This window comes from Capra hircus, chromosome 3 (genome assembly GCF_001704415.2).
Source record: "Capra hircus breed San Clemente chromosome 3, ASM170441v1, whole genome shotgun sequence".
NCBI classification, from domain to species: domain Eukaryota; kingdom Metazoa; phylum Chordata; class Mammalia; order Artiodactyla; family Bovidae; genus Capra; species Capra hircus.
The window spans coordinates 97,145,225-97,171,971 of NC_030810.1; the positions used below are offsets into that span (position 1 = coordinate 97,145,225).

General features: G+C 40.1%; 1 protein-coding gene across 1 annotated transcript; it reads right to left on the minus strand.

The window, feature by feature from the left end:
- Positions 10,558-12,702, minus strand: LOC102177294 (disintegrin and metalloproteinase domain-containing protein 30-like). The gene has a single exon (XM_005677981.2). It carries the CDS (start codon positions 12,700-12,702, stop codon positions 10,558-10,560), a length of 2,145 nt encoding a protein of 714 aa, XP_005678038.2.

The window sequence follows — 26,747 nt, forward strand, 5'->3', positions numbered from 1 at the left end:
CCAACAGCAGATGCCTGAAACCACAGATGGTACCAAGCCATATGTCTATTTATACTCTTCTTTACCCTGTACATGCATATCTATGATAAATTTTAGTTCATGAATTGGCACAATAAAAGATTAACCAGAACAACTAATATTAAAATAAAATAATTGCAACAATATACTTTAAGAAAGTTAGGTGAATGTGGCCCTCTCTCTCTCCCTCAAAATATCTTACTCTTCTGCACTCACCTGAACATATGAGATATTGAAGTTCGACCCAATGAGATCAAGTGAGGTGAATGATGTAGGCACTGTGAAGGGAATTTTCCTTTATAGTTGACCGTTGAACAATATGTGCTTGCATTGTTGCCTAATACAAGATTTTTGAAAAATAAAAGTGGTACTGTGTGATCTTTGGTTGGTTAAATCCGCAGATGCAACAGATGCAGGTTCATTCATAAATATTTAAGATTTTTCTTTTTCCATGACTTGATAGTTCATTTCTTTTTACCACTGTACAAAGTTGCAGTTATATAGGATGAAGAACTAGAGATATAATATATAACATGATGACTGTAAATAATACTGTATTGTATACTGAAAATTTGTAAAAGAGTACATTTCATTGTGCTCTCACCACATAAACAAAAAAGTGAGTATGTGAGGAAATGGATTTCTTAATTGACTTGTTGGTAGTAATCATTCCACTATGTATCAAAGCACCAGGTTGTTCACCATAAATATGTACAATTTTAATTTAAACAACACAATCAGCAGAGAGAAGAGTCAACTGATAGAAGAAAATATTTGTAAAAAATACAGTTGATAATGGGCAAAGAACCAGACTACATAGAGAACTCCTACTACCCAACAATAACAGCAACAAAACCAAAAACAATCAGATTTTAAAACGAGCAATGTATTGTTGGATTTGATTTGCTAATATTTTGTTGAGGAATTTTCATATTTATGTTCATCAGTGATATTGGTCTAAAATTTTCTCTTTTCCATGGCATCATAGTATCTTTGTCTGGTATTGGTATCAGGGTGATGGTGGCCCCATAGGATGAGTTTGGGAGTATTCCTTCCTCTGCGATTTTTTGGAAGAGTTTCAGAAGGATAGGTGTTAACTCTTCCCTAAATGCTTGACAGAATTTGCCTGTGAAGCCATCTGGTCCTGGACTTTTGTTTGTTGGGAGTTTTTAATCATAGTTTCGATTTCAGTACTTGTGATAAGTCTGTTCATATTTTCTATTTCCTCTTCGTTCAGTCTTAGATCATATCTTTCTAAGAATTTGTCTATTTCTTCTAGATTTTCCATTTTATTGGCATATAGTTGCTTGTAATAGTCTGTTATGATCCTTTTTATTTCAGTGGTGTCAGTTGTAACTTCTTTTCCATTTCTGATTTTATTGATTTGAGCCTGCTCCCTTTTTTTTCTTGATGAGTCTGGCTACAGATTTATCAATTTTGTTTATCTTTTAAAGAAACAGCTTGTAGTTTCACTGACCTTTTGTACTGTTTTCTTCATCCCTATTTCATCTATTTATGCTCTGATCTTTATGATTTCTTTCCTTCTACTAACTTTGGGTTTTGTTCCTCTTTATCTAGTTGCTTTAGGTGTAGGTTAGGTGGCTTATTTGGAATTTTTCTTGTTTCTGGAAGTAATATTATATTGTTATAAACTTTCACTTGCAAACCAAATCCAACAATATATTAAAAGGATCATATACCATTATCAAATGGAATTTATCCCAGGCATACAAAGATTTTTCAATATTTGAAAATTAATCAGTGTGATACACAACATTAACAAATTAAAGAATAAAAGCCACATGATCATCTCAATAGATGCAGAAAAATCTTTTGACAAAATTCAATATCAATTTATGATGAAACCTTTCAAGAAAGTGGGCATAGAGGGAACGTATCCCAATACATGGCATATAATACATATATATAATGGCATATAATACATGCCATTATTACAAACCTACAGCCAACACACTTAATGGTGAAAAGCTGAAAGTATTTTCTCTAAAATCAGGAACAAGACAAGGATGTCCACTCTCACCACTTTTATTTAATAGTTTTGGAAGTCCTGGCAATGGCAATCAGAGAAGAAAAAGAAATAAAAGGAATCCAAATCAGAAAATAAGAAGTTAAACCATCACCATTTGTGGCTGACATGATACTATACACAGAAAATCCTAAAGAGTCTACCAGAAAACTACTAGAGCTCATCAATCAACTTAGTAAAGTTACAGAATATAAAATTTACTCACAGAAATTGCTTGAATTTCTACACAGTAACAATGAAAGATCAGAAAGATAAATTAAAGAAACAATCCCATTTACTACCACATCAAAAAGAATAAAGTACCTAGGGATAAACCTACCCAAGGAGGCAAAAAACTTATACTATGAAAGCTATAAGATGGTGATGAAAGAAATAAAAGATGACACAAACAGATGGAAAGATATACCATATTCTTAGATTGGAAGAATCAATATTGTCAAAATAACTGTACTACCTAAGGCAATCTACAGATTCAGTGCAATCCCTATCACATTACCAAGGGCGTTTTTCAAAGAACTAAAACAAACAAAAATCTTAAAATATGTATGGAGACACAAAAGGCCCTGAACAGTCAAAGCAAGCTTGAGAAAGAAAAACAGAGCTGGAAGAATCAGGCTCCCTGACTTCAGACTATGCCAGAAAGCTATACTCATCAAAACAGTGTGATACTCACACAAAAACACAAATATAGATCAATGGAACAGGACAGAAAGCCCAGAAATAAACCCACACACCTATGATCAATTAACCTGCAACAAAGGAGGCAAGAATACACAAGAGAGAAAAAGCAATGTCTCTTCAATTAGTGGTGCTGGGCAAAGTGGACAGCTACACATAAAAGAATGAAATCAGAAAGTTCTCTAATACAATATGTGTGTGCGTGCTCACTCAGTTGTGTCCAACTCTTTGTGACCCCTTGGACTGTAGCTCACCACCCCTCTCTGTCCATGGGATTCTCCATGCACGAATATTGGAGTGGGTTGCCATTTCTTCTTCCAAGGGAGCTTCCCAACCCAGGGATCAAACCCATGTTTCCTGCATTGCCTTGCACTGGCTGTCAGATTCTTTACCACTGATCCACCTGGGAAGCCCCTCTAACAGCACAATTCTAACACAAACATAAACTCAAAATGGATTAAAAACCTAAATGTAAGACCAGATACTATAAAACCCTTATGGGAAAACCCAGGCAGAACACTCTTTTACATAAATCACAGAAATATCTTTTTTCCCCAAACTTTAAACTTTTTATTTTGTATTGGGGTGTAGCCAAGTAACAAAGTTGTGGTAGTATCAGATGAACAGCAAAGGGACTCAGCCATACAAATACATGTATACATTCTCCTCCAACACCCCACTTCTCATCCAGGCTGGCACATGACACTGAGCAGAGTTCCATGTGCTACACAATAGATCCTTGTTGGTTATTCATTTTAAATATAGCAGTTTGAACATGACATTCCCATAGTCCCTGCTGCTGCTAAGCTGTTAAGTCGCTTCAGTCATGTCCGACTCCTAGCGACCCCATGGACTGCAGCCGACCAGGCTCCTCCATCCATGGGATTTTCTAGGCAAGAGTACTGGAGTGGGGTGCCATTGCCTTCTCTGCCCATAGTCCCTAACTACCCCTAAAAAGAAATGATACAAATGAACTTACTTACAAAACAAAAAGAGACACATAGACTTAGAAAATAAACTTAATGGTTATGGGGGGTGGGGTGGGCCGGGGAGGGGGATGGGCGGGGGGATGGGCGTGGGTGATGGGCAGGGGGTAGTTAGGGAAAGTGTAGTTAGTAGCAATATCTTTTTTGATCTGTCTCCTAGAGTAATGGAAATGAAAATAAACAAATGGATCCTAATTAAACTCAAAAGTTTTTGCACAGCAAAGGAAACCATCAACAAGATGAAAAGATAACTCACAGAATGGGAGAAAACATTTGCAAATTATGCAATTGACAAGATATTAATCTTCAGAATTTATAAACAACTAATGCAACTCAATATAAAAAAATATCAAACAATGAGCAGAAATCCTAAATAGATGTTGCTCCAAAAACATACAAAGGGACAAGAGGCGCAGGAAAAGATGTACAACATCACTAACTATGAGAAATGCAAATAAAAACTACAATGAAATACCACCTCATACTGGTCAGAATGGCCATTATAAAAAAAATTTACAAAAAGTAAATGCTGGAGAGTATATAGAGAAGAAGGAACACTCCTAAACTATTGATTGGAATGTAAATTGGTATAGCCACTTTGGAGAACAGTATAGAGGTTCCTTAAAAAACTAAAAATAGAGCTATCATGCATGCATGCACACAAAGTCACTTCAGTCATGCCCAACTCTTTGCAACCCTGTGGGCTGTATCCCATCAGGCTTCTCTGTCCATGGGATTCTTCAGGCAAGAATACCAGAGTGGGTTAGCATGCCCTCCTCCAGGGGATCTTCTGATCCATGGATCGAACCTGGATTTCCCGCATCAGCAGGCAGGTTCTTTACCACTATTGCTGCCTGGGAAGCCCAGAGCTACCATATGACCCAGCAATCCCACTCCTGGGCATATATCCAGAGAAAAACATGGTTCCAAAGGGTATATACACCCCAATGGCATTGCTGCCTACAAGAGCCAAGTCATAGAAGCAACCTAAATGCCCACAGATGAATGGATAAAGAAGATGTGGTATATATAATTTTTTTCAGGAACCAAAAAAAGAATATATAACATCATTTGCAGCAACATGGCATTTTCAACAACATGGATAAACATGAAGATTATCATACTAAGTGAAATGTTAGAGAAAGATATCATATGATATCATTTATATGCAGAATCTTTAAAAATGATAAAAATAAGTTTACTTACAAAACAAACATCCTAACAGACTTAGAAAACAAACTTACAGTTACAAAAAGGGGAAAGATGGAGGCAAGAGGGATAAATTGAAAGTTTGGGAATGACAGATACACACTGCTATATATGAAATAGCCTTTCCCAGGTAGCTCAGTTGGTAAAGAATTTGCCTGCAGTGTGGGAGACCTGTGTTTGATTCCTGAGTCAGGAAGATCCCGTGGAGAAAGAAATGGCAAATCACTTCAGTATTCTTGCCTGGAAAATCCCATGAACAGAGGATCCTGGTGGGTTACCCATGGGATTGCCAGAGTTGGACACAACTTAGCGACAAAACCACCACCATATAGGAAATAGATAACCAAGAAGGACCTACTGGGTAGCACAGGGAACTCTCCTCGATAATCTGTAATAACCTATATGGGAAAAGAATTTGAAAAAAATTGATATATTTATGTGTATAACTGAACCATTTTGCTCTATACTTGAAACTAACACAACATTGTAGATCAACTATATTCCAATATAAAAAAAAATTGTTTAAAAATTGACAATGGACTTGAACTAAAATTTGTTCAAAGGGAATATGCAAATGGCCAATAAACCCACAAAAATATGCTCAACACCACTAATCATTAGGGGAAAGCAAATCAAAACTACAATAGATAACCACTTTATATCCACTAGAATGGCTAATATCTCTAAACTAGAAAATAGCAAAGTGTTGGCAAGAGTGTGAAAAACTGGATTTCTGTGCACTGCTACTGGGAATGTGAAAGGATGCAATTGCTATGACAAATAGTATGGTGTCTTCAAAAATTAAAAATAGAATTACCAAAGCACCTAGTGCTGGGAGCCAGCGTGAGGAGCTCCACCTGTGGCAAAGGTCATGAGGAAGGAGGCTTCGGCATACACAAAGGCAGGATTGAGCCTCAGGAAACCCCCTGCTCCCAAGCATCTACACCCAAAACCAGAGTCTGCCTACTTTACTGCTTTATGCTCTCACCTATACCTCTGACTTTACGGTAGGCTGTCCCCCACCTCTTTTGGAGAAGGAGTTAACCTACAGCTCCAGTTAATAAAAATCCCTAGGCGTGACAAGGGTGTCTCAGGTCAAACCTTTCTGCTGGCAGAATAGCTTGTGTGACAGGATTATCCACACTCTTGCCACTATGTACATGATTGTTTACAACTTCTCAACCATAAATAGCACAGAGAGTTTGGAGTATTTTGAAAGTCTTAGTTAGCATTGGGTTTTTCTAAAGATAAAAATTGTAACCCACTACACCCTCACCCTATAGGAATGCAACTTTATCTGGTACCTTTGGAGGGTGGTGCCTGGTTTAAGAAAAGTCACCTCTGGAAAATAAGTTTCTGGCTGACTGACTGTTATCAGAAAGAAAGGATCATAAAATGTTAGTGGGCCCCCTGGCCAGAAGATGATGTAAAACCCCAAAAGACCTTTTTGTACACATTTATATGAAGCACCTGATTTTGATAAAGGTCAGGACTGCTGACCCCCACTTGACTTTAACATTTCCATTTGTCTCTGTGTGTAACAAAAGGTATACAAGGAAACCTGAAAATAAAGAAATTGGATCAGTTTCTGGAAATACTGATTCCCCTGTGTCTTTTTTTCTTGTTCTCCGTTTTTCTGGCTGAATTCCCATCTGGAGCGTGGGTGCTCGCCAAGCCTGTTAATTTTGCCCTGGCTTCTAAGATCCACTGGAGAGGGAGCCCAAGGCGGGGCACCCTCTGCTATTCAAGTGGGCACCGGTGGCCTACGTAGGTGGTGCAAATCTCTTGTCTTGAGATTTTATTGGTACCCCACATAAACCTTCAGCCTCTTTTTCTCCACTAATTTTCCTACTACACTATTCTTTTCTAATCTTTCTTTATACTTCTAATTAAATAGCTTTTTCCTAGGATGCCAACTCCATCTCCACTTCGAATTACCCTGGATCCACCGGGGCTGGACCCCAGCAACCTAGCAATTCCACTTCTAGGTATTTCTCCAAAGAGATAAGAAGCATAAACAGATTTTTGTACATTCATGTTCATAGCAGCATTAACACAATAAGTAAAAGATGGAAGCAACCCAACTTTCCATCAACAAATGAACAGATAAACAAAATGTGATACATACATATACTACAAAGAAGGAAACGGCAACCTACTCCAGTATTTTTGCCTGGAAAATCCCTCAGACAGAGGAGCCTGGCAGGTTGCAGTCCATGGAGTCGCAGAATTGGACATGACTAAGTGACTGAGCATATATATAATAAAACATAATTCAGGCTTTAAATGGAAGGAAATTCTGTCACCTGCATAAGAATGCAGACATGGATGAATCTTGAAGACATTATGCTAAATTAAATAAGCCAGTAACAAAAATTACTATATGATTTCATTTAGATGAGGTACCTAGATAGAAACATAAATTCATAGAGACATAAAGTAGAATAGTGGTTTCCACAGGCTGCAAGGGAAAGGGAACTGCTTTTATTTAATGTGTATGCTGGTTCAGTTTTGCAAGATGTAAAGAGTTCCAGACACTGGTTTCACAACAATGTGAATGCATCTCTAACACTACTAAACTATACACTTAAGAATATAAAGCCTGAAAGTTTAAAACTCCTAGAAAAAAGACTTAGGGAAAAGATTTTTGACATTGGTCTTGGCAATGGTTTCTTAGATAAGGCCTCCCAAAAACACAGGTAGCAAAAATCTAAAAAAAAAAAAAAAAAATTAGAAGGATTACACCAAACTAAAATCCTCTGTACAGCAAAGAAAGCAATCAATAAATTGAAAAGGTAACTCACATAATAGGAAAAATATTTATAAACCATACATCTGATAAGGGTTTAATATCCAAAATATATGTGCTATTCTTAGAATTCAACAGCAGAAAAGCAAACAGTCCAATTAAAAAATGGACAAAGGACTTGAATAGATATTTTCCCAAAGAAGACATTCAGATGACAGTAAGTAGGTGAGAAGGTACTCAACATCACTAATCGTCAGGAAAATGCAAATCAAAACCACAATGCAGTATCACCTCACATCTCATTGAATGGCTATGATCATACAAACAAGAGAAAACAAAACCAAACGTTGGTGAGTAGCGGGAAAAAAAGAACCCTTTAACACTGTTCTTTGAAACATAAATGGTACAGCCATTATGGAAAATACTATGGCAGGTCCTCAAAAAATTAAAAATAGACCTACTTTATAATCCAGTAATTCCACTCCTGGCTACATACCCAAAGCAAGTTAAGTTAGTACCTTCAAGAGATATCTGGAGTCTCTCATTCATTGCTGCATTATTCACTATTACCAAGACTTAAAACAACCTAGATGTCCTTTAATGTATGGATGGATTAGTAAACTACACGCATGTGTATACACAATGGAATATTATTTAGCCAAAAAAAATCCTGCCATTTGAAGAATCATGAATGAATCAGGAGGGCATTATATTAACTAAAAATCTACACAGAAACAAGGTACTATATGCTATTACTTACGACTGAAAAAAAAATTTTAAGGGACCAATTTGGAGAAATAGAATAGAGTGATGGTTGCTAGGGACTGAGGAGAGGGGGAAATGGGTAGATGTAAGACAAAGGGTACAAAATTTCCATTGTAATTAAATATGTTCTGAAGATCTAATATACAGCATGACAAATAGAGTTAATAACATGGTATTGTATATCTGAAATTTATTGAGAGTTGCTGCTAAGTATCCTTCCCCTCTGAGAATTGAAGTATGTGAGGTGATGGATGTGTTATTACCTTGATCTTGGTAGTCACTCTGCAATATATATGTATATTAAATTATCACACTGCATACATGCTTTATATAAATAATAGCTATATATTTTATCACAACAAAAATGTTGAAAATATCTATGATGTATAATAAGCTTAAGTTTTTAAATAAATCCTCCTCACTAAATTGAATTTCCAAATATTCATATAAAGTTCATTGAACAATGGCATCAATTATTAGTTGTATAATCTTGAGCAGGTTATTTAACCTCATTGTCCTCCATTTCCTTTTTAGAAAACAGGAAAACACCACCTACCTCACAGACTCAAATTCAGGACTGTGCATAGGCCACCCACTCCAGTATTCTTGGGCTTCCCTGGTGGCTCAGCTGGTAAAGAATCCAGCTGCAATGCGGGAGACCTGGGTTCGATCCCTAGGTTGGGAAGATCCCCTGGAGAAGGGAAAGGCTACCCACTCCAGTATTCTGGCCTGAGGAATTCCATGGACTGTATAGTCCATGGGGTTGCAAAGAGTTGGACAGGACTGAGTGACTTTCACTTTCATGGATATTGGCACTGGTGAAGTGCTTAGAACATTGTCTGCCACAGAGTAGAGACAATAAATGGTAGTTACCATTTTCAGTATTGTAGCTACATAACCACATGTCCTTGCTTTTTTAGGATTTTTCTGATGATGGCTAAGTTTGATAAAAGTTAGAATTATGATGATCAAAAAATTATCTTGATGTTCTTTCTACTCTGAATTAAGAGGAGTCCCCAAATAGTCCAAGGAGACACTCTTTATCATGAGTATCCCACAACTTCTTTGTGTGTGCTCAGTCATGTCTGACTCTTTGTGACTCCGTGAACTGTAGCCCACCAGGTTCCTCTGTCCATGGGGTTCTCCAGGCAAGAATAGTGGAGTGGGTAGCCATTCCTTTCTCCAGGGGATCTTCCCGAGCCGGGGATCGAACCCGGGTCTCCTGAATTGCAAGCAGATTTGTTACTGCCTGAGCCACTAGGAAAGCCCCACAATTTCTTTAGTTAGAAGAACCACATGGCTAAGAAAAGAGGAGATTGGAGTGAGATATAGTTGACCTGCAGTGCTGCCTGGGGAAGAAGGAGCCCCGGGGAAGCTAAAGGAACAGCAGGAGGGTTCAGCCCAAACAAAACCAAAACACTGTGGCTGTCACAGGGCTGGGATGATGAGCAAGAGGTGGTCATTGATTCCTTTGAAGGGGCTACTCAGTCCTCTGAGCCCTCAGCCCCACCAAGGCCAACCCAAGCACTGAGTCAGAGACCAGATTTCTACACTGTGTGTGACCCACACAGTGAGGGACTCCCCTCGTAAGCGATCACCTTCTATATATAAAATGTGGCAATCACCATTCATGGTTCAACATAGGACACAGACACTGATGCTTTCAGTGATGACAATGAGGGAGACAGAAGGAAAAGTAGATTGATGGCTTTGTTTGCTGGGACTGAAAGACAGTAGGTTACCCTGAAATCCACTGTAATTCTATGAAACTAACAATATGAGTGTTCAGAAAACCAGTAGGGCATTTTTTTAAAGGCAATCCAAACTTGATCACAAACTAAGGGGAGAGCAAAGATGCACCAATTTGTTTCCAAATCAAGAGTACTTTTTATTTGCTGATCAAAAACTCACAGAAATTAGGTAAAATAAATCAAAGGAAGAAAGAGCTGTATGGATAAGTGAGAAGCTTATTCAATTTATGACCCTGTGTAGTAAACAGAGTTACTGTGGATTGCCTGATTACATTTTTGGTTTCTTGATATAGATATATTTTTCGCCTTGAACTGTTCTACTCCAATGCTACTTGGTGGTGTCTCTCCTTGGCTTCAGCAGTGTTCTAGGACATTCCAAAATAACACAAGGATCACTGAGATAAATACAAAAGTAAGGCGCATTACCATAAGGGACACAACCTGAACTGAGACAGGCACCCCTTCCTTTAGTGGTCCTGGAGGCCCACTGTCGATGCTTCCTCCATATCCGACCTCCTCACACAGCGGAGGGGCCCAACCATACAGGCAGTGGCAGTTTCTGTTACTGTTGCAGACTCCTCGGTGGTTGCACTTCTCAGGGAAACAGTCAAAATTCAGGACTGAGCTATTCACACATTTTCTATTAAAACACACCCGCTCCTTACCACAGGAAGTACCATCATTTATCACGCCCAGGTCAGGTAACCCCATAGGTACCATGGCTAGATGATAGCCAATGCCCCAGCACACGAGATTTTCTTCATGCAGGTGAGTGGATATTAGGATAGTGTGATCTGGCATATGAGGGAGGGTTTCAACATTTATGCACTGTAGCCTGCCACATAAAGACCCTTCTTTGGGACACTTTTTATACTTACGAACTCCTGTAATGCCACAGTTCCCATATTGATCACCTATTACATTAACTGCATCATAGCACTGATGAGGAGCATCCTTGGCATCAAGTCCAAAAATTTTTTGGCACTGCGTATACCTGGATTGACAACTCTGTTTGAAACAATGGGCTTCGTACTTGCAAGGGGTTCCATCCTGCTTATAAGTATCACTTGGACAGAAAGCTGAGGTCCCATTGCAGTACTCCGCAAGGTCACATTCATTTTCTTCCATCCGACACATGTATCCAGATGGACGAAATCGACAGTTATGACAACAAAGTCCAACGTTACAGCTGGCACCTTGTTTGAATTTACAATCTGGTTGACAACACCTGTCTTCTTTACACTCCTCTGTCGAACCACAATCACATTCCTCATTCTCTTCCACAATTTTGTTTCCACATCTCTTAACCACATAGCCTAGGCCTGGGAGATTATTTAGACAGTTTAATCCTGAACTTACATGTGAATAAAATTCGGCATAACTACAATTACTAAACCCAGTTCGTCCAGTGCCCATGATACAACTATGCCTACCCTCACACTGGCAGTATTCATAATCATGGGTCATTCCCACACTATGGCCCAGAACATGAGCAGTCCAAGTGGCGGGGCCAAGGATGTTTCTATCTAGCACAGAACTTGTAGATCCAGAAGGCATCACACTACATGCACTCCCCCAGTGATGAGCAAGTGCATCCTTAAACTTTCTGTGAACATACAGGTGTGCCCAGTCTGCTGGAATCCGAAGACGTAGGTCACGTGACCTGTACTGCACAAACTGGCCTAAGACTTGTGATAACTCTGGGGAATTAAGTCTTATTTTGTCTCTGTCTGTCCATACTTCAACAGCTAATAGTTGTATTCTCATAAGGACATCTTGAAAGTAAGAGTCTGCAATTGAAGTCAGAAGAATGGCATCACTTATGACTTGAGTAAGATTGGAGTTCAAATATAAATACCTACTGTTATCAAAGACCAGGGCTAATTCCAAGTACTTTTGGTGCATATATGACTCAGTGAAATCTGGAGACCTAGCTATGTTCTCACGCTGGGCCATCTGCTCTACTGTTTCATCAGTAGTTAAGCCACAGATATGATTGGGATTTTCCTCCTCTTTCTCCAGGGGATATACCATGTGTTCAAAATTGGAAGAAGCCTTGCGGGGCTCGATTTGGTAATGATTGGCAGCAATTTTCAGGATGCCCCGGAGACCTCCCATGCATGTACTTATGGTAGCTTCAGAATCCGGATTTCCTTCAACCAAGCCCATATAGTTGCAGTCCTTGGGTACATAAGGGTGATCTTCCAAGAGGCTCCCCTGTTCTGTGAAGGAGAAAACCTGCAGATTCCGGGGCAACAGAAACCTCTTGAGCCACAGGTGGAGGACACGGTTCTTGCCCTTTACCTGCAGGAGGTAGGACACGTGCCTGGCCGTCCCCTGCTCCCCTCCACGGAAGCTCAGCTTCTTGGGAATGGTGATTTCATAGGAGTCAAAGCTCCACTCAGGGTGAAAAAGTAAATCCTTGCCAAGAGAGTCAACCAGGAGCACCGCCAGGACTAGCGACCGGCCTGGGGAGAGGCAGGTCCTCACTGACCTCATGGCACAGCCTATTCCCCACTGAGTCAGCCCCTGCCACTGTGGCCTTGAGAATCAGCCTTCCAGGGACGTCCGCTAGAGGCGCGGGGAGCAGTGCGTGCCCTGCGGAGCTCGCTGGTGCTTGGGAGCGCAGCCCTGGGCCAAGCTGGGTCAGGCGGAGGCTACTGACTTCCCCTGCAGCTGCACGCCCCGCCCAACGCATCCGGTTCGTTCTCTGGGCGGTGCCGTTGGGCGCACGTGGAAGAATCCAAGGAAGGAGCGCGAGAATAAAATGAAAAACTAGACTGACTGCATGCGGGTTGGAGAAGGCAGAGCAGCTTGAGAAAATGAGGACTAAAGAATAAGAGGAACAACAGAGAACTTGCTAAAGGCTCACTGTGTCTTGGGCCATTTCTTGTTTCTATAGACTTTAGGATACACCCGATTTTCCCATGTGTTGATTTGGATGTTTCATAGGCTGCTGTGCCCACTTCATCATTGCACTACTTCATTATTCCACTTCTCTGCTGGGCTCACTTGCGGCCAAAGGAAAGAGCATCTGAGGTGGCCAGAGTAGCACCAGAGCCTGAGAAAATGAGCAGAGACACTGCCTTCCCACCCCCACCCCTGGTAGCACCTTGGGTCAACAGGTGAAATATGAGCAGTGTTCAAGAAACGCTCCATTTAGCAAAAGGAAGCCATGGAGACTTTAGTGTGAACGGTGGAGGAACTGCCGAGGATACACATACCAAAAGGTTGTGATGTGAAATGGGGATTTGGAAGTCTAGACCACATTCAAGAAGTTCGATGTGACAGAGGGAAAGAAACAGAAAAGGGGCTGGAGAGTTCTGGGGCATTTGGGATTGACTAGTGCCAAAATCACTGCAGATGGTGACTGCAGCCATGAAATTAAAAGACCCTTACTCCTTGGAAGAAAAGTTATGACCAACCTAGACAGCATGTTGAAAAGAAGAGACATTACTTTGCCAACAAAAATCTGTCTAGTCAAGGCTATGGTTTTTCCAGTGGTCATGTATTGATGTGAGAGTTGGACTGTGAAGAAGGCTGAGCACCAAAGAATTGATGCTTTTGAACTGTGGTGTTGGAGAAGACTCTTGAGAGTCCCTTGGACTGCAAGGAGATCCAACCAGTCCATTCTGAAGGAGATCAGCCCTGGGATTTCTTTGGAAGGAATGATGCTAAAGCTGAAACTCCAGTGCTTTGGCCACCTCATGCGAAGAGTTGACTCACTGGAAAAGACTCTGATGCTGGGAGGGATGGGGGACAGGAGGAGAAGGGGACGACAGAGGATGAGATGGCTGGATGGCATCACGGACTCGATGGACGTGATTCTGAGTGAACTCCGGGAGATGGTGATGGACAGGGAGGCCTGGTGTGCTGCGATTCATGGGGTCGCAAAGAGTCGGACATGACTGAGTGACTGAATGATGAAATGAAATATCATGGTAATGCTTGCCTCTTAGGATGAGTTTGGGAATGTCCCTGCCTGTTCAATTCTTTGAAAGATTTTAAGAAGTCTTGATGTTAACTATTCTTTAAATATTTGGTAGAATTCTCCAGTGAAACCCTCTAATCTTGAGCTTTTCTTTTGTTGACAGTCTCTTAATTAGTCCTCAATCTTCTCACTTGTTATAGTCATATGTATACATTTTATTTCTTTGCTATTCATCCTTGATAGGTTTTCTGTTTCTAAAAATTTATCCATTTCTGAAGTTATCCAATTTGCTAGCATACAATTATTCATAGTAGTCTTTTTTAATTTTTACTTATGTAACATTAATGGCAATGTTTTCTCATTCATTTTTAAATTTAGATATTTGAGTCTTCCTTTTTTCTTACTTATTTTCATTCAAAGTTTGTCAATTTTTTGATCTTTTCAAAAAACCAGCTCAGTTTGATTGTTTATTTTAATACTATTTTTTATTCTCTTTCATATATTTCTGCTCTGATCTTTATTTTCTCCTGTCTGCAGAATTTGGGTTTGGTTTTCTTTCTCTTATTCTAATTCCTTGCGGTGTAAGGTACAGTTGTTTATTTTAGATCTTGCTTTCTTTTTAATGTAAGTGTTCACTTTTATAAGTTTCTCTCTTTATACACTTTTTGCTACATCCCATGAGATGGGATTGTGTGGCTTCATTTTTATTTATCTGCAGATATTTTCCAAATTCTCTTATAATGTTTTCTTTGTCTTATTGGCTTTTAAAGAGTGCATGGTCTCATTTCCACATATTTGTGGATTTTCTTGTTTTCCTTCGTATAGTTTAAATTTTTAATTGAAAAGTAGAGTTTATTTACAATATTATATTAGTTTCAGGTATTCAGCATGGTGATTCAGTGTTTTTATGCAATATACTCCGTTAAAATTTATTACAGCTATAATTTCATGTGTTGTACAATGTACACTTGTTGCTTATCTCCTTTTATATATATAGTGGTTTGTAACTCTGAATCTCTACCCTTGATTTACCCCCTTCTGCTTTCTCTCTCCTCTTCGGTAAACAATAGTTTGTTTTCTATATCTATGAGTCTATTTTAAATGTATATTCATTTGTATTATATTTTAGATTTCATATATAAGTGATAGCATACAGTGTTTGTCTTTCTCTGACTTATTTCATGCAGAATAATATTATCTTGATCTGTCCACCTCACTGCAAATAGCAAGACTTCGTTCCTTTTAACAGGTGAGTAACACTCCATTGCATGTACATATCCCACATCTTCATAAGCCAACCATCTGTTAGTGGGCACTTGGGTTGCTTCCATGTCTGGACTATTGTAAATAGTGAAGCCATGAACACTGAGGCCCATGTTCTTTTGGAATTAGTGTTTTCATTTATCCCAGGCATATGCCCAGGAGTGGAATTGCTTGAGTATATAGTCGTTCTATTTTTAGTTTATTGAGGAACCTCTACACTGTTTCCTATAGTGTTTGCACTAATTTACATTTCCACCAACAGTGTGTAAATGTTCCCTTTTCTCTACATCTTTGCCAACACTTGTTGCCTGTAGGCATTTGATAATATCCTGATAGGTGTGAGGTGTGTCTTATGGCTTTGAATTGTGTTTCTGTAATAATTAGCAATCTTGACCATCTTTTCATGTGCCTGTGCACTTGCCAAGGCCTAACGTGTGGTCTGCAGGTGTCTACAACTCTTCTCAGACACGACTCAATGTTGAGTCTTTTCCTCTGTTGTGGCTTTCCCAGAATTAGTGCAACATTGTGCCATGAAGTGGACAGGGTTGGAGCATTCCTTAACCTGGGCCTGGGGATACCAGTGTTGTAGTTAGAATTGAACCATCTGGGCTGCTGTCAGAAGTCAGGGCTGCTTTTATGATACTATTTGAGCAAGTACCAACAATGGCTGCTGCAATCCCAGCTGACCTCTCCCTGGGTCCTCTCTGTCTCCTTGAGTGAATGAGTGAATGTTGCAGCCTCAGTTGTATTTAACTCTTTGTGACCCCATGGACTGTAGCCTGCCAGGCTCCTCTGTCCCTGGGATTATTCAGGCAAGAATACTGAAGTGGGTTGCCATTTCCTTCTCTAGGGGATCTTCCCAACCCAGGGATTGAACCCATGTCTCTTGCACAGGGAGGTGGATTTTTTTTTTTTTTTTTTTTTTTTTTTTTTACCACTGAGCTACCTGGGAAGCCCTAGGTGGAGTCTTTATATGTAGTCACTAACCCTCTACAGTTATTGACCTATTAAATGTGACTTTTGTGTCAGGGCAACTGATTGTCAAACTTATTTTAATTTTGGTTAATTTAAATAGCCAATGTTACTGCTAAGTCACTTTAGTCATGTCCAACTCTGTGCGACCCCATAGACGGCAGCCCACGAGGCTCCCCCGTCCCTGGGATTCTCCAGGCAAGAACACTGGAGTGGGTTGCCATTTCCTTCTCCAATGCATGAAAGTGAAAAGTGAAAGTGAAGACGCTCAGTCGTGTCTGACTCTTAGCGACCCTATGGACTGCAGCCTACCAGGCTCCTCTGTCCATGGGATTTTCCAGGCAAGAGTACCGGAGTGGGGTGCCATTGCCTTCTCCAGCCAATGTAACTATTAGCTGCCATATTAGCTAGCACAGTTATAGAAGGCTCAATTTTCTACTTTCTAGCAGTATTTAATATCCAACTCTCTAATACTCATTAGAAAAAGATGAGTTTCCCACATGACTCAGTGGTAAAGAATCTGATTCTCTAAACAATACTTTCCACTTACCTATGGGGGGCAGATACCAACACCAGCAGTGGATGCCTGAAACCACAGATGGTAACAAGCCTTATATATATATACACTATGCTTTTTCCTATACATTCCTCCTATGATTTTAATTCATGAATTAGGCACAATAAAAGATTAACCAAAACAAGTAATATTAAAATAAAATAATTACAACAATATACTTGTTATAATATACACTTACAACAATATATGAAAGCTATGTGGTCCTCTCTCTCTCTCTCCTCTCTCAAAATATCTTACTCTCCTGTACTCAGCTGAACATATGAGATGATGCAATATTGACCCAGTAAGATGAAGTGAGATGAATGGTGTAGGCACTGTGATGGGAATTTTCCTTTAGAGTTGACCCTTGAATACATGTTTTTGAATCGTTGACTAATACAAGACTTTTGAAATAAATGCAGTACTACGTGATCTGTGGTGATTGACTCCACTGGTGCAACAGATGCAGAACCAAGGATCCAGAGAGTAGACTAAGAGACTTGAGCATCCAAGGATTTGAGTATGTAGTGGATCCTGGAAGCAACTCCCCATGGATAGATACCAAGGGACAAACTGTAGTAGTTTTGGACTGCAGTTGACTGCAGGTAACTGAATCTATGGGAAGTGAAACTGTAAATAATGGAGGACCACTCTATCTATATATTGCTAAATGATCACCCTAAGTCTAGCTAATATTCATCACTACACATAGCTATCCTTTTCTCCCATGTAAAAACTTTTAAAAAATTTTATTTATCTATTTTAATTGGAGGCTAATTACAATATTGTGGTGGTTTTTGCCGTACACTGACATGAATCAGCTGTGGGTGTACATGTGTCCCCACATCTTGAACACCCCCCACCGCCTCCCTCCCCATCCCATCCATCTGGGCTATACCAGTGCCCTGTTTAATGCTTTGAACTTGGATTGGTTATCTGTTTCACATATGGTAATATACATGTTTCAGTGCTATTCTCTCAAATCATCCCACCCTCACCTTCCCCCACAGAGTCCAAAAGTCTGTTCTTTATATCTGTGTCTCTTTTGTTGTCTTACATATAAGGTCGTCATTACCATCTTTCTAAATTCCAAATATATGTATTAATATACAGTATTGGTGTTTTTCTTTCTGACTTACTTCACTCTGTATAATAGGCTCCAGTTTCATTCACCACACTTAAAGGTCTTCTACCTTATGGGTTTCATGCCATACTTTTGTCCTTCCTCATCCTATAATTGTAAAAATGTCTGTCTAATATGTGCTTTAACAAATTCTTTTAGTCCATCTCTGATTTTTTGTATGAAATACAATACTGTATTTCCAGTTCAGTTCAGTTCAGTCACTCAGTCATGTGCGACTCTTTGCGACCCCATGAGTTGCAGCACACCAGGCCTCCCTGTCCATCGCCATCTCCCGGAGTTCACTCAGACTCACGTCCATTGAGTCAGTGATGCCATCCAGCCATCTCATCCTCTATCGTCCCCTTTTCCTCCTGCCCCAATCCCTCCCAGCCTCAGAGTCTCTTCCAATGAGTCAACTCTTTGCATGAGGTGGCCAAAGTACTGGAGTTTCAGCTTTAGCATCATTCCTTCCAAAGAACACCCAGGGCTGATCTCCTTTAGAATGGACTGGTTGGATCTCCTTGCAGTCCAAGGGACTCTCAAGAGTCTTCTCCAACACCACAGTTCAAAAGCATCAATTCTTCAGTGCTCAGCTTTCTTCACAGTCCAACTCTCACATCCATACATGACCACTGGAAAAACCATAGCCTTGACTAGATGGACTTTTGTTGGCAAAGTAATGTCTCTGCTTTTGAATATGCTGTCTAGGTTGGTCATAACTTTTCTTCCAAGGAGTAAGCATCTTTTAACTTCATCTGCAGTGATTTTGGAGCCCAAAAAAATAAAGTCTGACACTGTTGCCACTGTTTCCCCATCTATTTGCCATGAAGTGATGGGACCAGATGCCATGATCTTAGTTTTCTGAATGTTGAGCTTTAAGCCAACTTTTTCACTCTCCTCTTTCACTTTCATCAAGAGGCTTTTGAGTTCCTATTAGGGGTTTTATAATTTCATCTTATTATTGGAATATTGAATAATCCTAAAACTGATAAAGGGCATTATACATGGTTTTTTAAAAATCAATTAGAAAAAGATAGACAATCCAATAGAAAAATGAGCAAAAGATTTCTACAGGCACATCACATAAAAGAACATTCAGGTAGCTAATAAACAAATGGAAAGGTTCTTAATCACCTTATTAAACAGAGTACTGCAAATTAAGGCTGCTATCTAATGCTACACCCATCAGGTCTAGTAGTGACTCAAGAAATTAGTAATATGAAGCTTTGATGAGGATATAAAATGATAAGAACTATCTTACACTTCAGTAGCAATGAATCAATAAAACCACTCTAGATACCAGTTTGGCATTGTCTTACATAGTTGAGAATATGCTCTATGGTCCAGAAATTCCATTCCTGCCCTACAAAAATGTGTACAAATGTTCAGGTTAATGGATGTTAATGGATGTAGCAATACTCCCCAAAATGGAAAAAAAGCCTAATTTTCATCAGTGGTGACTGATGGAATGAAGCTAATGAATCTAGTTTATATGCAACAACATGAATATTACAAACAAAACGCAAATGAGCATATAAGTCAAAAGTCAGCATTATGTGTGGGATACATGCATAGTTGATAAAAGTAAATCAAGGACATTATGAGCAGAACTGTCAGGAGAGTTGTTACTTCTAGGCTGAAGGGAAAGGGCTATAATCAAGGAAGAATAGGACCAGGGAAGAGTATGATTCATGCAGCTTTTAGGGAGCTCTGGTTTTGGTAATATAATTCTTCAGCACTGTTTTAAGCTCTCTTGTGTGTATTTTATATTACACAGTGAAAAAGTTTTAAACATATTACACAGTGAAAAATTGAAAAAACATAAATTTTTGATCTATTTCTAAGACAAGACAATTAAATATGCTTTACCAATCATTAATCTTTAGGCTGACAGGTGAGCATAGATTCATACAGATATTGTTGAAGGGATAGTGTTGATAGATCACATATGGCTAGTATTTTTCATACTGTTCATGGGGTTCTCAAGGGAAGAATGCTTAAGTGGTTTGCTATTCCCTTCTCCAGTGGACCATGTTTTGTCAGAACTCTCCACCATGACACATCCGTCTTGGGTGGCCCTACATGACATGGCTCATAGTTTCATTGAGTTAGGCAAGGTTGTGGTCCATGTGATCAGTTTGGTTAGTTTTCTCTGATTGTGGTTTTCATTCTCTGATGGATGAGGATGAGAGACTTGCGCAAGCTTCCTAATGGGTGAGACTGGCTGTGGGGAAAACTGGGTCTTGTTCTGGTGGGCAAGGCCATCCTCAGTGAGCATTTAATCCAATTTTCTGATGAAAGTGGGGCTGTTTTCCCTCCCTATAGTTTGGCCTGAGGCCAAAAGGGGTAGGGGTAATGGCAGTCCTTCATAAGAACTTATGCCAACACACCGGGCCTCCCAGGACTGCTCCAGTAGTCATGTATGGATGTGAGAGCTGGACAATAAAAAAGGCTGAGCACCAAAGAATTGATGCCTTCGAACTGTGGTGCTGGAGAAGACTCTTGGGAGTCCCTTGGACTGCAAGGAAATCCAACCAGTCAATCCTAAAGGAAATAACCTTGAATATTCACCAGAAGGACTGATGCTGAAGCTGAAGCTCCAATAATTTGGCCACCTGATGTGAACAGCTGACTCATTAGAAAAGACCTTAATGCTAGGAAAGATTGAAGGCAGGAGGAGAAGGGGACACAGAGGACAAGATGTTTGGATGGCATCACCAACTCAATGGACGTGATTTTGAGCAAGCTCCAGAAGGACAGGGAAGCCTCGCGTGCTGCAGTCCATGGGGTTGCAAAAGTTGGACATGCCTGAGTGACTGAACAACAAGTATTTTTACTTCCATTAAAAAATTATAAGTCAATGTATTCTGTCCCTCCCTATTTTTTCTCCTAAAAGGTAAAACAAACAAAAAAATAGTTTCAAATTTTTGAGATGGCTCTTAAGATTCCTTATGTCCCTTTGCTAATAATTATTGTAAGTGTTATTATATGGGTTTTAAAATGCTTCTACATTATTCATATTTAGGATAAAACTAATAAACAGTGGAAAATTCTGAAAGAGATGGGAACACCAGACCACCTGGCCTGCCTCTTGAGAAACCTATATGCAGGTCAGGAAGCAACAGTTAGAACTGGACATGGAACAACAGACTGGTTCCAAATAGGAAAAGGAGTACATCAAGGCTGTATATTGTCACCCTGCTTATTTAACTTCTATGCAGAGTACATCGTGAGAAATGCTGGGCTGGAAGAAGCACAAGCTGGAATCAAGATTGCCAGGAGAAATCTCAATAACCTCAGATATGCAGATGACACCATCCTTATGGTAGAAAATGAAGAGGAACTCAAAAGCCTCTTGATGAAAGTAAAAGAGGAGAGTGAAAAAGTTGGCTTAAAGCTCAACATTCAGAAAACTAAGATCATGGCATCTGGTCCCATCACTTCATGGGAAATAGATGGGGAAACAGTGGCAACAGTGACAGACTTTATTTTTTGGGGCTCCAAAATCACTGCAGATGGTGATTGTAGCCATGAAGTTAAAAGACGCTTACTCCTTGGAAGAAAAGTTATGACCAACCTAGACAGCATATTCAAAAGCAGAGACATTACTTTGCCAACAAAAGTCCATCTAGTCAAGGCTATGGTTTATCCAATGGTCATGTATGGATGTGAAAGTTGGACTGTGAAGAAGGCTGAGCACCAAAGAATTGATGCCTTTGAACTGTGGTGTTGGGTGAGAAGACTCTTGAGAGTCCCTTGGACTGCAAGGAGATCCAACCAGTCCATTCTGAAGGAGATCAGCCCTAGGATTTCTTTGGAAGGAATGATACTAAAGCTGAAGCTCCAGTACTTTGGCCACCTCATGCTAACAGTTGACTCACTGGAAAATACTCTGATGCTGGGAGGGATTGGGGGCAGGAGGAGAAGGGGACGACAGAGGATGAGATGGCTGGATGGCATCACCGACTCGATGGATGTGAATCTGAGTGAACTCTGGGAGTTGGTGATGGACAGGGAGGCCTGGCATGCTGCAATTCATGGGGTCACAAAGAGTCGGACACAACTGAGTGACTGAAGTGAACTGAACTGAACTGAGTAACTGAAAAAGGAAGGAGAGAGGAAGAAAGGGAAGCAAATGGAATTAGTGAAGAAATATAGGCATATACAGTAAAACAGAAAATATTAATGTTTTATAATTTTGTAATGTAAAATCATATGTAGTTACATATTATAATATTTATATTAGGTATTCATGCATTTCTGTCAGTATTGTAGATACATTTTACTAAAGTATAACTCACCATAGTAAAATTCACTAATCTTAAGTAAATTTTACATAAAATATTATATATGTATACATTCATGAAATTGCCAGAAAAGTCAAGGTATTTCTAGTCTCCAAAATAGACTTTTCTTACCATCTTCTCAGCTAAGACCCCTGTCCCTCCAACGTACCCACTATTTAGATCCTTAGGAGCTGTTTGCTTTTCTGACTTACATTATAGAATCATACAGAATGTGTTTCTAGTGTCTGGCTTATTTTGCTCAACATTAAGTCAGTGACAGCTCTTCATATTGCTGGATGTTGTTCTTTTTCATTTCTCGGTAGTATTCCGATAGAGTGACAGCACCATAATTTATCCATCCTAACTGTGTTCATCTTGGGTACTCAAAGACAAAGTGGTGAAGAAACACACTAGTTGACCAGGAAAAGAAGTTAAGTCATGATTGTCAATACATGATTCTTTTACTTTGTGTTTCTTGCCTTCACATGTCAATGGCAGGCTGTCAGTAGAAGTATTTTAGAGATGTTATCATTGGAACATGGTAATTAATTCAATTATCAGGAAGTCAGCTTCCACGTGAGCAATAAATGTATATTCTTCTTTTAACTTTTTATTTTGTATTGGGGGAGACCTGGGTTGGGAAGATCCACTGGAGAAGGAAATGGCAACCCACTCCAGTATTCTTGCCTGGAGAATCCCATGGACAGAGGTGCGTGGTGAGCTACAGTCCAAGGGGTCACAAAGAGTTGGACACGACTGAGCAACTAACATACATAGCCAATTAACAATGTGATAGCTTCAGGTGAACAGCGAAGGGATTCAGCCATACAGACACATGTATTCATTCTCGCCAAATTCCCCTTCCATCCAGGCTGTCGCATGACATTCAGTGGAGTTCCTTGTGCTATACAGCAGGTCCTTGTTGGTTACCCATTTTAAGTATAGCAGTGTGTATATGACCATCCCGAACACCCTAACTAACCCTTCCCTCCCATCCTTCTCCCCAGCAACCATAAATTCATTCTCTGAGTCTGTTTCTGTTTTGTAACCAAATTCATTTGTATCATTTCATTTTAGATTCCACATATAAAAGATGTCACGCAACAGTTCTCCTTCTCTGACTTCACTCAGTTTGACAATCTCTAGGTCCATGCATGTTGTTGCAAATGGCATTGTTTCATTTTTAAAGGCTGAGTAATTTGCCATTGTATGTTCTTATAAAAAATGTAATCACTGGAAGGAAAATTTTTGGATACTGTTCTGTTTTCACCTTCCAGATCCACTCTCTACCTTTCTCCTTTCTTCCTTTCTTCTTGAATTAAGCCCTTCTTGAATTAAGAGATCTTTCTCCACCAAGATCTCTCCTCCAGGAAGCTGACCTATTTCAACAGTTCAATTCCAACAAACTCCTATAACAGACTTCCACATGGATTCAGCAAATAGAAAGTCCAGGGTGGGGAATGAGACCAGGGTGTTCATTTCTTGGCTTCCTTGTAGTGAGGGGGTCTGGGGCTCATGGTGCCTGACAGAAGTCACAGCTTTCCTTGAGTTAACTCTATAGGACTCCTTCCTTCCAGTTTTCAGTAACCTCTCCCAGCCTTCTCCTGCTTTGGACCTGGGAGTAGTAATAGATGCTGATGATAACCAGGACTTTTTGCACCACCCCTTAGGCTTCCCCAACACCCGACCCCACCCCACACACCCCTTAGGCTTCCCCCAAACCCTACATACATCAGTTTTGGTAAATAAGCCCTCCTTCAATTAAGTTTGCCCACACTTTGCAGTTGGGACCTGACTGGTGCAAATATTTCAAATGTGTTTTGTTAAGGTCCATTTCAAAAGAAGGAAAAGTTATATTCATTCTGTTTCACACTCATTCACACAGCTACAAATGCACACAACCACACATGCTTGTGCATGCACACACACACACTTCACATGCACCATCTCTCTTTAGAACTTTTGCAAGCACTTGATTCATATTTCACTTAAAAAATACTGTCACCAGGGAATACCCTGGCAGTCCAGGGGTTAGGACTCTGCATTTTCGTTGGCGCTAGCTCGGATTCAACCCTTGGCCAGGGAACTAAGATTCTGCAAGCTATGTGGCTCGGCCTAAAAAAAGAGAAAAATACTGTCACCCAAATGAGGTGAATTACCCAACCACCACGCAGCATGCCTGAGAAAGTGTTTATTGGGAGAACTTGGAAGCAGAAGCCGTAACAGGCTTGTAGATTGCCTAGTGCCCATCACATCATGGAAAGTGTGCAGACATTAAAGATGACTGTTCAATTATGACGTTCTGGGAAAAGAATGTCCCGCCCCTCCTTTAGCTGTGAGGCCTTTTAGCTACATGACAGGGCAGCCCAGTCCCTCCTCTGGTGTGACCATGGCCTGGGGTCCAAGTCTGTTGGTCCAGCTGCGTGATAAAGCAGCCCACGATTTCCAGCCCTGCTCTCTCTTCTTGCATTTCATGCCCAGGAAAGCCCTGGATAGTCGCTGCATGATCAAGCACTAGGTTTCTATACTTCCAGCTGCAGGAACAGGATATGATGCACAGCCCAGACCCACTCAGTACAGCTCCATGGAGCAAATTTTCATTGCCACAGAATCTGAAAGGCTCTGAGAAGCCAGACTGCAGAGAACCAGACTTGGGCAAGACATTCCTTAGTTCTCAAACTCATTTTTCTTTTACATCATTTCAAAACCCATCATGAGGACTCAAGCGTATTTCATATAAAATTATAGCACTCAGGATAACCTCAGTATGATACCAACTGTGTTTAAAATATAGTATCAATGTCAAATATTTGTGTTCAAACACCTCACTGGTTGCCTTTACAAGTAAATGTATGAAAGAACTTGGTAATGTGTGTATGTATACATGTGTGTATATATATACAGAAGTATATATGCAAAATATTTTATAGCTGTATATGTTGACTCTATATAAAATTTAAAGATGAATAACATTGGAAATTGATGGTTTAGTTAACAGCACAATCAGTTTTATTAGTTATATCCCAAATCGCAATTCTTGCTTTAGCAGATATTCTACATTTCCATTAGAAGGCACTTCTTCCTGAAGTACTGTCCACTTAATGCATGGAAAAGTAACTTAGTCTTGTGATGCTTCCTATTTAGCATCAAGCTAAATCTTGCGGAAGCTTTTCCTCAAGAGCATTTATTTATTCTCTGCCTGGAGAAAGAATGAGTGAAGGTCGCTCAGTCATGTCTGACTCTTTGTGAACCCATGGACTATACATGGGATTCTCCAGGCCAGAATATTGGAGTGGGTAGCCTTTCCCTTCTCCAGGGGATCTTCCCAACCCAGGGCTCGAACCCACATCTCCCGGATTGCAGGCAGATTCTTTACCAGCTGAGCCACAAGGGAAGCCCTTAAATACTGGAGTGGGTAGTCTATCCCTTCTCCAGCAGATCTTTCCAACCCAGGAATTGAATTGGGTTTCCTGCATTGCAGGCAGATTCTTTACCAACTGAGTTATGAGGGAAGCCCTTTATGGCAGAAAGTGAGGAACTAAAGAGCCTCTTGAAGGTGAAAGAGGAGAGTGAAAAAGTTGGCTTAAAATTCAGCATTCAAAAAACGAAGATCATGGCATCAGGTCCCATCACTTCATGCAAATAGATGGGGAAACAATGGAAAGTCACAGACTTTATTTTTTGGGCTCCAAAATCACTGTAGATGGTGACTGCAGCCATGAAATTAAAAGACACTTGCCCCTTGGAAGAAAAGCTATGATCAACTTAGAGAGCATTAAAAAGTAGAGACATTACTTTGCTGACAAAGATCCATCTAGTCAAAGCTATGGTTTTTCCAGTAGTCATGTATGGATGTGAGAGTGGGACTATAAAGAAAGCTGAGTGCTAAAGAATTGATGCTTTTGAACTGTGGTATTAGAGAAGTCTCCTGAGTCCCTTGGACTGCAAGGAGATCAAACCAGTCAATCCTAAAGGAAATGAGCCCTGAATATTCATTGGAAGGATTGATGCTGAAGCCAAAACTCCAATCCTTTGGCCACCTGATGCGAAGAACTGACTCATTAGAAAAGACTCTGATGCTGGGAAAGACTGAAGACAGGAGGAAAAGGGGACAATAGAGGATGGGATGGTGGGATGGCATCACTGGCTCGATGGACATTAGTTTGAGCAAGCTCTGGGAGTTGGTGATGGACAGGGAGGCCTGGTGTGCTGCAGTCTATGGGTTACAAAGAGTCAGACACAACTGAGTGACTGAACTACTACTACTTGGAGAAAGGAAAAAAGACTAGTGCTAGGCTATATGGGATTCAGAAAGAAAAGAATATGTTTTCTCTCTCAGCAAATTATGACATCGTGAGTTAAATCATTGCAAAGTAGGGATGAAGAATGGAAAATAAAAACTGCAATGTCTAC